Source organism: Nerophis ophidion, linkage group LG13 (genome assembly GCF_033978795.1).
Source record: "Nerophis ophidion isolate RoL-2023_Sa linkage group LG13, RoL_Noph_v1.0, whole genome shotgun sequence".
NCBI lineage: Eukaryota > Metazoa > Chordata > Actinopteri > Syngnathiformes > Syngnathidae > Nerophis > Nerophis ophidion.
Window position 1 is genome coordinate 6,602,756 of NC_084623.1, and position 12,373 is coordinate 6,615,128.

A 12,373-nucleotide genomic window follows, 5' to 3' on the forward strand; every position below is an offset into this window, starting at 1 on the left:
CCCCGGGCCGCACTTTGGACGTCCCTGCTTTAAGTGCACTTCAATGTCATCGGGAAAAGAAGGTTTCTTTGCGCTCTACAATTTGTAGAAGCCACATTAACGGCACTTTTGGGATCTTTTTCAGGATCCTTTTTAACACACAACTGAGAACGGCGGCAGCTGCTGCAGATTATCCAACTCAAACCTAATATTTTCTACATCAAATGTTTTGTTGTTGTTGTTGCAGACAAAGGCAACATGGCTGCATTACGAGAGAGAGCATGCACCAAAGGGGACGACATTTATCTTTAATGAAATGCTGCCACTTCAACTAGAATTCTCTCTTGTTTATATTTGGGATAAATATGGGTGTGCAAACATGAAAGAGACTTTGGCTAACAACAGTGTGCTGATTCAAGTCAAAAAAGGGGACATTCCATTCATTCTGTACAAATAATATCTGGAAAACTGTTTTTTAACAAGCAAAGTGATCTCAATGCATATTTAATAAACACAATGTCAAATAATATTTCAAACTACTGGAAAACTGGAATGTGTTTCCTTGTCTCCACTTCTTGAAATGAGAATTTATCATGAAATATAATTGAAATCCTTCGGAAATGTAATTTTTTTTTACTCATGTGTGATAAACCTGATAACAACAATACATTACATGCATTTTTATGTTCAGAACAACACTCGAGGTACAATTTTTACTCAGATCTGTTACCCTAACTCAGGAGTCCCCAAGCTTTTTGACCCAGGGGCCGCATTTTTCTTGACACATGTTGGATCCACTATGGTCTGGACTCTCACTATTAGGTTAGATCCACTATGGACTGGACTCTCACTATTATGTTAGATCCACTATGGACTGGACTTACACTATTATGTTAGATCCACTATGGACTGGACTTACACTATTATGTTAGATCCACTATGGACTGGACTCTCACTATTATGTTAGATCCACTATGGACTGGACTTTCTCACTATTATATTAGATCCACTATGGACTGGACTCTCACTATTATGTTAGATCCACTATGGACTGGACTCTCACTATTATGTTAGATCCACTATGGACTGGACTTTCTCACTATTATATTAGATCCACTATGGACTGGACTCTCACTATTATGTTAGACCACTATGGACTGGACTCTCACACTATTATGTTAGATCCACTATGGACTGGACTCTCACTATTATGTCAGATCCACTATGGACTGGACTCTCCCACTATTATGTTAGATCCACTATGGACTGGACTCTCCCACTATTATGTTAGATCCACTATAGACTGGACTCTCACTATTATGTTAGATCCACTATGGACTGGACTCTCACTATTATGTTAGATCCACTATGGACTGGACTCTCACTATTATGTTAGGTCCACTATGGACTAGACTCTCCCACTATTATGTTAGATCCACTATGGACTGGACTCTCACTATTATGTTAGATCCATTATGGACTGGACTCTCACAATATTATGTTAGATCCACTATGGACTGGACTCTCACACTATTATGTCAGATCCACTATGTACTGGACTCTCACTATAATGCTGGATCCACTATGGACTGGACTCTCACTATTATGTTAGATCCACTATGGACTGGACTCTCACTATTATGTTAGATCCACTATGGACTGGACTCTCACTATTATGTTAGGTCCACTATGGACTAGACTCTCCCACTATTATGTTAGATCCACTATGGACTGGACTCTCACTATTATGTTAGATCCATTATGGACTGGACTCTTACAATATTATGTTAGAGACACTATGGACTGGACTCTCACACTATTATGTCAGATCCACTATGTACTGGACTCTCACTATAATGCTGGATCCACTATGGACTGGACTCTCACTATTGTGTTAGATCCACTATGGACTGGACCCTCACACTATTATGTTAGATCCACTATGGATTGGACTCTCACTATTATGTTAGATCCACTATGGACTGGACTCTCACACTATTATGTTAGATCCCCTATGGACTGGACTCTCACACTATTATGTTAGATCCACTATGGACTGGACTCTCACACTATTATGCTAGATCCACTATGGACTGGACTCTCACACTATTATGTTAGATCCACTATGGACTGGACTCACACTATTATGTTAGATCCACTATGGACTGGACTCTCACACTATTATGTTAGATCCACTATGGCCTGGACTCTCACTATTATGTTAGATCCACTATGGACTGGACTCTCACACTATTATGTTAGATCCACTATGGACTGGACTCTCACACTATTATGTTAGATCCACTATGGACTGGATTCCTACACTATTATGTTAGATCCACTATGGACTGGACTCTCACACTATTATGCTAGATCCACTATGGACTGGACTCTCACACTTGTGGTACAAAGAACATCAATTTCCACACTTCTATTATCCCCGGGTCCAGTGGACCCGGACATCTTATATGTAATTGAAATGTATAGGGGGGTGTGTATGGTGTGTGGTCATGAAATATGTATTCTGATATATGTTCTTCACAGAAAATTAGCAATAGTCAGTGATTTTCCGTTTGAAAGATTAATTAATTCTATCATTTTTCTTTTAATAAAATATGAAAACGGTTCCCACAGACCCGAACACCACACAACCAGGTAACTTTGTCATAAATAAAATCACTAATTCAGATGCATCAATAAGCTTTTCAAGTTTCAGAGAAGGTGTATCATTTTGAGATAGTTACAACAACAAAAAGGGCACTGATTTGGTGGGATAGTCCGTATCTATCTATTACTGTTATTATTACTAGTACGTATAACCTACTCAGTGGCCTAGTGGTTAGAGTGTCCGCCCTGAGATGGGTAGGGTCGTGAGTTCAAACACTGGCCGAGTCATACCAAAGACTATAAAAATGAGAGCCATTACCTCCCTGCTTGGCACTCAGCATCAAGGGTTGGAATTGGGGGTTAAATCACCAAAAATGATTCCCGGGCGCGGCACCACTGCTGCCCACTGCTCTCCTCACCTCCCAGGGGGTGAACAAGGTCAATGCAGAGGACACATTTCGACAACACCTAGTGTGTGTGTGACAATCATTGGTACTTTAACTTAACTTTACCTCGAACTTACGTCCCATTGGATGGAGACTTTCCTTGAGCTTGAAAAATGTTACCTGCTCACACGCTTGCGACGCCACGATCTTCCCGTCGCTGCGGACACAATCGAGAAGTCGCTGCCTGGAACCCTGACCACAGACGGCATTTTCACTCAGCCGACACGTGCTCCATTCTGCAATAAACACACACACACACACACACACACACACACACACACACACACACACACACACACACACACACACACACACACACACACACACACTTGATCAGTACTTGTGGGGACCACCCTTTCTACAGGTTGTGGAGGCATAAAAAAATTGAAGTAAAACGTCCACTGCCCAGTTAGCTCATCCACGTCTTTAAATCTCTGGATTGATGAAGTAATGTGCTGATCAGACTTACTGGGGACCCTGAGGAAGAAAAGTTAATATGGTTCATGGGGACCAAATTGCAATCATTTTGCAAAATTCACACAAATGTGTTCGTGACTACTGAGGACCATTTAAAAAAAGACAAAAATGTTCAAATTAAATATGACATGATGCAAATGTGCAAATGTCTCACACTCAAACAAACCAGTAAACATGTGTTTATGGGCCAACGCTTAAAAATCACTTAGGCATCTTCAGAATGGATCTAATTATCATTTAAAAGGGTTTCCCTGTAGGGCACCTGTTTTTTGGTCCCCATACCGTCAGAAGTCCCCTAAAGGTGAGTGTGTAAACAGAGCGATGTCGCCATTAGGTCAGCATTGCCAGAAGAGACGCACACACACACACACACACACACGCACACACACACACACACACACACACACTTGATCAGAACTTGTGGGGACCACCCTTTCTACAGGTTGTGGAGGCATAAAAAAATTGAAGTAAAACGTCCACTGCCCAGTTAGCTCATACACGTCTTTAAATGTCTGGATTGATGAAGTAATGTGCTGATCAGACTTACTGGGGACCCTGAGGAAGAAGAGTTAATATGGTTCATGGGGACCAAATTGCAATCATTTTGCAAAATTCACACAAATGTGTTCGTGACTACTGAGGACCATTTAAAAAAAGACAAAAATGTTCAAATTAAATATGACATGATGCAAATGTGCAAATGTCTCACACTCAAACAAACCAGTAAACATGTGTTTATGGGCCAACGCTTAAAAATCACTTAGGCATCTTCAGAATGGATCTAATTATCATTTAAAAGGGTTTCCCTGTAGGGCACCTGTTTTTTGGTCCCCATACCGTCAGAAGTCCTCTAAAGGTGAGTGTGTAAACAGAGCGATGTCGCCATTAAGTCAGCATTGCCAGAACAGACACACACACACACACACACACACACACACACACACACTTGATCAGTACTTGTGGGGACCACCATTTCTGCAGGTTGTGGAAGCATAAAAGATGAAGTAAAATGGCCACTGCCCAGTTAGCTCATACACGTCTTTAAATCTCTGGATTGATGAAGTAATGTGCTGATCAGTCTTACTGGGGACCCTGGGGAAGAAGAGTTAATATGGTTCATGGGGACCACATTTCAATCATTTTGCAAAATTCAAACAAATGTGTTCGTGACTACTGAGGACCATTTAAAAAAAGACAAAAATGTTCAAATTAAATATGACATGATGCAAATGTGCAAATGTCTCACACTCAAACCAACCAGTAAACATGTTTTTATGGGCCAAAGCTTAAAAAATCACTTTGGCATCTTCAGAATGGATCTGACTATCATTTAAAAGGGTTTCCCTGTAGGGCACCTGATTTTTGGTCCCCATACCTTCAGAAGTCCCCTAAAGGTGAGTGTGTAAACAGAGCAATGTCCCCATTAGGTCAGCATTGCCAGAACAGACGCACACACACACACACACACTTGATCAGTACTTGTGGGGACCACCATTTCTGCAGGTTGTGGAAGCATTAAAGATGAAGTAAAATGGCCACTGCCCAGTTAGCTCATACACGTCTTTAAATCTCTGGATTGATGAAGTAATGTGCTGATCAGACTTACTGGGGACCCTGGGGAAGAAGAGTTAATATGGTTCATGGGGACCAAATTTCAATCATTTTGCATAATTCACACAAATGTGTTCGTGATTACTGAGGACCATTAAAAAAAAATTTTCAAATTAAATATGACATGATGCAAATGTGCAAATGTCTCACACTCAAACCAACCAGTAAACATGTTTTTATGGGCCAAAGCTTAAAAAATCACATTGGCATCTTCAGAATGGATCTGACTATCATTTAAAAGGGTTTCCCTCTAGGGCACCTGATTTTTGGTCCCCATACCGTCAGAAGTCCCCTAAAGGTGAGTGTGTAAACAGAGCGATGTCCCCATTAAGTCAGCATTGCCAGAACAGACACACACACACACACACACACACACACACACACACACACACACACACACACACACACACACACTTGATCAGTACTTGTGGGGACCACCATTTCTGCAGGTTGTGGAAGCATAAAAGATGAAGTAAAATGGCCACTGCCCAGTTAGCTCATACACGTCTTTAAATCTCTGGATTGATGAAGTAATGTGCTGATCAGACTTACTTGGGACCTTGGGGAAGAAGAGTTAATATGGTTCATGGGGACCAAATTGCAATCATTTTGCAAAATTCACACAATTGTGTTCGTGACTACTGAGGACCATTTAAAAAAAGACAAAAATGTTCAAATTAAATATGACATGATACAAATGTGCAAATGTCTCACACTCAAACCAACCAGTAAACATGTTTTTATGGGCCAAAGCTTAAAAAATCACTTTGGCATCTTCAGAATGGATCTGACTATCATTTAAAAGGGTTTCCCTGTAGGGCACCTGATTTTTGGTCCCCATACCTTCAGAAGTCCCCTAAAGGTGAGTGTGTAAACAGAGCAATGTCCCCATTAGGTCAGCATTGCCAGAACAGACGCACACACACACACACACACACTTGATCAGTACTTGTGGGGACCGCCATTTCTGCAGGTTGTGGAAGCATTAAAGATGAAGTAAAACGGCCACTGCCCAGTTAGCTCATACACGTCTTTAAATCTCTGGATTGATGAAGTAATGTGCTGATCAGACTTACTGGGGACCCTGAGGAAGAAAAGTTAATATGGTTCATGGGGACCAAATTGCAATCATTTTTGCAAAATTCACACAAATGTGTTCGTGACTACTGAGGACCATTTAAAAAAAGACAAAAATGTTCAAATTAAATATGACATGATGCAAATGTGCAAATGTCTCACTCTCAAACCAACCAGTAAACATGTTTTATGGGCCAAAGCTTAAAAAATCACTTTGGCATCTTCAGAATGGGAAACTGACTATCATTTAAAAAGGTTTCCTGTAGGGCACCTGATTTTTGGTCCCCATACCGTCAGAAGTCCCCTAAAGGTGAGTGTGTAAACAGAGCAATGTCCCCATTAGGTCAGCATTGCCAGAACAGACGCCACACACACACACACACACACACTTGATCAGTACTTGTGGGGACCGCCATTTCTGCAGGTTGTGGAAGCATTAAAGATGAAGTAAAATGGCCACTGCCCAGTTAGCTCATACACGTCTTTAAATCTCTGGATTGATGAAGTAATGTGCTGATCAGACTTACTGGGGACCCTGAGGAAGAAGAGTTAATATGGTTCATGGGGACCCACATTTCAATCATTTTGCATAATTCACACAAATGTGTTCGTGACTACTGAGGACCATTTAAAAAAAGACAAAAATGTTCAAATTAAATATGACATGATGCAAATGTGCAAATGTCTCACACTCAAACAAACCAGTAAACGTGTTTATGGGCCAACGCTTAAAAATCACTTAGGCATCTTCAGAATGGATCTAATTATCATTTAAAAGGGTTTCCCTGTAGGGCACCTGTTTTTTGGTCCCCATACCGTCAGAAGTCCTCTAAAGGTGAGTGTGTAAACAGAGCGATGTCGCCATTAAGTCAGCATTGCCAGAACAGACACACACACACACACACAACCACACACACACACACACACTTGATCAGTACTTGTGGGGACCACCATTTCTGCAGGTTGTGGAAGCATAAAAGATGAAGTAAAATGGCCACTGCCCAGTTAACTCATACACGTCTTTAAATCTCTAGATTGATGAAGTAATGTGCTGATCAGACTTACTGGGGACCCTGAGGAAGAAAAGTTAATATGGTTCATGGGGACCAAATTTCAATCATTTTGCATAATTCACACAAATGTGTTCGTGACTACTGAGGACCATTTAAAAAACAAAAAAAAAACATCTAAATAAATATGACATGATGCAAATATGCAAATGTCTCACACTCAAACCAACCAGTAAACATGTTTTTATGGGCCAAAGCTTAAACAATCACTTTGGCATCTTCAGAATGGACCTGACTATCATTTAAAAGGGTTTCCCTGTAGGGCACCTGGTTTTTGGTCCCCATACCGTCAGAAGTCCCCTAAAGGTGTGAGTGTGTAAACAGTGCAATGTCCCCTTTAAGTCAGCATTGCCAGAAAAGACACACACACACACACACACACACACACACACACACACACACACACACACACACACACACACACACACACACACACACTTGATCAGAACTTGTGGGGACCACCTTTTCTACAGGTTGTGGAGGCATATAAAAATTGAAGTAAAACGTCCACTGCCAAGTTAGCTCATCCACGTCTTTAAATCTCTGGATTGATGAAGTAATGTGCTGATCAGACTTACTGGGGACCCTGGGGAAGAAGAGTTAATATGGTTCATGGGGACCACATTTCAATCATTTTGCATAATTCACACAAAGTCAGCATTGCTAGAACACACACACACACACACACGCACACGCACACGCACACGCACACGCACACGCACACACACACACACACACACACACACACACACACACACAATAAAAACACCCGTACTATACATGGGTAGCAGAGGGTTGTCCTAACTTTTCACATGGGGGCAGCATTAGGCTAAAAAACTGCAAACTGCATGTAAAATAACATATATATATATATATATATATATATATATATATATATATATATATATATATATATATATATATATATATACAGTAGAGGCCAAAAGTTTTGACATACTTTAACATTGAATGCGTTTTCTTTATTTTCATGACCATTGTAGATTGTCACTGAAGGCATCACAACTATGAATGAACACATGTGGAGTTAAGCACTTAACAAAAAAAAAGGTGAAATAACAAAAAAAAAATGTTTTATATTCTAGTTCCTTCAATATAGTCACCCTTTGCTCTGATTCCTGCTTTGCACACACTTGGCATTCTCTCCATGAGCTTGAAAAGGTAGTCACCGTGAAGGGTTTTCACGTCACAGGTGTCATCGTTTTGATGCCTTCAGTGACAATCAACAATGTAAATAGTCATGGAAATAAGGAAAAAGCATTGAAATGCTCCGTTTTACTGTTTTGCAGTGTTGTAAAAATGTGTAGAATAAATATTACATTTCAACAGTTCTGTCAACAAAGATTTGCGTCAGCATGCAACACATAGAAATTTTGATAGTCGGCTAATATAGCTAATATAGACACTTACGTCATGTGTTGCCTTCATTATAACACTTATATACAACTTTTAAAGTCATTTTGATTGTAGGCTATTATAGCTAATATAGACACTTACGTCATGTGTTGTCTTCATAATAATACTTATGTAAGACATTTAGCGTAACTTTGAACGTAGGCTAATATAGCTAATATAGACACTTACATCTTGTGTTGCCTTCATTATAACACTTATATACAACTTTTAAAGTCATTTTGATAGTAGGCTAATATAGCAAATATAGACACTTACATCATGTGTTGTCTTCATTCTAACACTTATGTAAGAAATTTAACCTCATTTCGATAGTAGGCTAATATAGCTAAAATAGACACTTACATCTTGTGTTGCCTTCATTATAATACTTGTATAATATTTTAAAGTCATTTTGATAGTAGGCTAATATAGTTAATATAGACACATCATGTTTTGCCTTCATTATAATACTTGTATACAACTTTTAAAGTCATTTTGATAGTAGGCTAATACAGCTAAAATAGACACATCATGTGTTGCCTTCATTATAATACTTGTATAAAACTTTTAAAGTCATTTTGATATTAGGCTAACATAGCTAATATAGACACTTACATCATGTGTTGCCTTCATCATAATACTTGTATATAACTTTTAAAGTCATTTTGATAGTAGGCTAACATAGCAAATATAGACACTTACATCACATGTTGTCTTCCTTATAACACTTATGAAAGAAATTTAACCTCATTTTAATAGTAGTACAGCTAAAATAGACACTTACATCATGTGTTGACTTTCATTATAATACTCGTATACAACTTTTAAAGTCATTTTGATAGTAGGCTAATATAGACACGTCATGTGTTGCCTTCATTATAACACTTATATAAGAATTTTAATTATTTGCAGCTCCAGACAGTTTTTTGTATTTTTGGTCCAATTTGGATGGTTCAACGTTTTGGTTTGCCGATTCTGCTCTAGTTCGCGGTCATCAACCTGATTTTTTGATCAATTATACTGTCAGATATTTCAAATTCTTGTTAATCATGTGACGTCCCGTGGCCCAAACTGAACACGACCCGTAGTTTGGACACCACCGGTGTCGGGGCAGGGTGTCCCAATACTTTTGTCCGTACAACGCCGTGGAGAGGCGGAGCTGACGGTCCGACAGAAGGGCAGGGCATGCTGTAGCCCGGCCCAAGATGGCGGCAAGGAGGCGGGGAATGCGAGCGAGCGGCGAGGCGGGGCAGGGCATGCCGGCAGCAACGCCTCAAATAAGATCAGATGTGTGGATCGCGCACTTAGACACGATTAACATTTCTTCTTTTATACATCGGAAGGAGAAACGTTAATCGTGTCCAAGGCACGATCCACACACCTGAACTCGTTTGTGGCGTTGCTCCCGGCACGCCCTGCCCCGCCTCGCCGTTCGCTCGCATTCCCCGCCTCCTTGCCGCCATCTGTCGGACCGTCGGCTCCGCCTCTCCACAAATGCCAACTTCAACACTTGTTAAATTGAAAATGAGCTTTTTTTTCTCTCTGGGTAAACCTTCCCACCTGAGACCTGGTACAGGTAAGTGAAGCAGGTGCTGTTAAGGACGCAGCTCTCCGACTGCACCATCTCCGGGCAGGGGGCGCCCTCCGCGGCGGGGGGGGCGGAGTAAATGTCGGCTCCGGTTTCTCTCCGAGCCTTGGTCGCATTGCTGCACGTGCAGAGGGAACAACAACAATAACAACGTTACGCTCTAAGGAAACCATCATCTCCACTCCTCCACATCTCAGATGGCAATGTGTTTCCAAAGAAAAAGTTATTTTTTTTAGTCATATTTACATCTCTAATCTTGATTGTGACTTCACACAAACAGACAAACGAAAATAAATTGAAGCATGTAGTAAAATAAACAATAAATGAATAACTATTGCTCTATGTGTGCCTGTGGAGGGGGGCGTGGCCTGCGGGCCTGCCGCAGAACGGGGTGTGTCAGGAACGGCCTCGAAGACAGCAGGAGGTGCGTGGATGGCCCAGGTGGGCCTTGTTATCTAATTACCTGTCGCCTTTATTAGCAGCAGCCGTGATGAAACAAGTAGTTGTAGTTGGAGGTGCTGCTGAGAGATACCGTGCTGAAAAGCAAAATACTTGGTCTGAAGAACCCACTAGAGGGCAACATCTACAGTGTCATTTATGTTGTATATATCATTTTTAATATTTTATAATAGGAAGGTGGAAAAAGTACCAACGGAAGTGGGAGTATCGATCTAAATATCGATACAGAGGTAGGTATGCTAGTGTCTGATCGATACTAGCATGATGGGAACGATACTTTAGTTTCAACGAGATGAGGCAATTCCTGAAGGAATTCCGTGTGAATGCTCCAATGTTGAAGTTGAACTGAAATGCTGACAAAATACGAATGTAAGAACAGTTTGAATGTTGAAGTGTTTGAATTTCCAGGAAAAACGGAATTTGGTTTGAAACTTGGGAAAGTGTTGGTTGGATGAGTGGAATGTGTTGAGGTTGGAATGGTTTGGAATATGTTGAAAAATGTGGGACTTATAGAAGTTTAAAAAATGGACTATTCATTTTGAATGGGGGAAAATGTCCCTGTAAACTGGGAATTCTTGGAAATCTGGTAACGTTTTTAAAATACTCATCATTTTGAACAGGCTGCATATTTTGGAGTTGGAACGGTTTGAATCGGATCCAAAATGTGGGAGTTGTGTAAGTTTGAAAAATGTCCCATTCAATTTCAATGGGAAATTGAGGAAAAATTGTAATTTTTTTGGGAAAATGTTGAAAAACAGTTTGAGCACATAAGGCCCCTTAGTTTGATATTCGAAGGTGGATTGGATCACTTCTCTCAGGAAAACAGGCCCTAATTGGGACTTCGGAATGCAAAAGTGATAGCCCTATCCTTGAGAAGAGACTACCGGTCTAGCTCAACGCCAACAACCCTTGTGTAATGTTCATCAATCAATCAATCAATCAATCAATCAATCAATGTTTATTTATATAGCCCTAAATCACAAATGTCTCAAAGGACTGTACAAACCATATTGTTGTTAGTTGCTCAACAGATGTTTATTGGGATAAGTAATAAACATTTGTTCAGTATTTTAACATACAAGTGTTTGATTGTGAGGCACTAAAAGCCCCAAAATGCAACGGGTCCATCAGACCCACAAACGCTGGCTGAGTAACAACAATGCTGTATGAACGTTGCACGGAAAATTCCTCTGCCAGTTTCTGCATCCCACAGGCATTCTTCTTCTGTGTTTCTGCACCTGCGGTTCCCACACAAGGTTGCAACATTGTTTGTCAACACTGTCTGCTCTCATTTTCTCGCACATTTGACCCTTTGATGTTTCTGTGTACCTAAACTCTGTCCTCCTCCTGTCAAGGCCTGCTGTGTGTGTGTGTGTGTGTGTGTGTTCCACACTTCTATTAGCCTCCAGTCCAGTAGACCCCGGACATCTTATATGTAATAGAAATGTGTAGGGGGGGGTGTATGGTGTGTGGTTATTAAATTTGTATTCTGATATATGTTCTTCACAGAAAATGAGCCAAAGTCAGCGAGTCTCAGTTTGAAAAATTAATTAATTGTATCATTTTCCTTTCAATAAAAATTGAAAACGGGTCTCACAAACCCGAACACCACACAAGAGTGTTGTTTTTCAGACACCTCCACACAA

At 40.4% G+C, this 12,373-nt stretch overlaps 1 protein-coding gene across 1 annotated transcript in view; it reads right to left on the reverse strand.

Annotated features, from left to right (window-relative positions):
• thsd7ba (thrombospondin, type I, domain containing 7Ba) overlaps positions 1-12,373 on the reverse strand; it is a 531,947-nt gene that overhangs the window by 56,626 nt on the left and 462,948 nt on the right. The window contains 3 exon segments of the mRNA XM_061918320.1: positions 3,153-3,268; positions 10,241-10,337; positions 10,339-10,386. Coding sequence (XP_061774304.1) covers positions 3,153-3,268; positions 10,241-10,337; positions 10,339-10,386 — 261 coding nt within the window.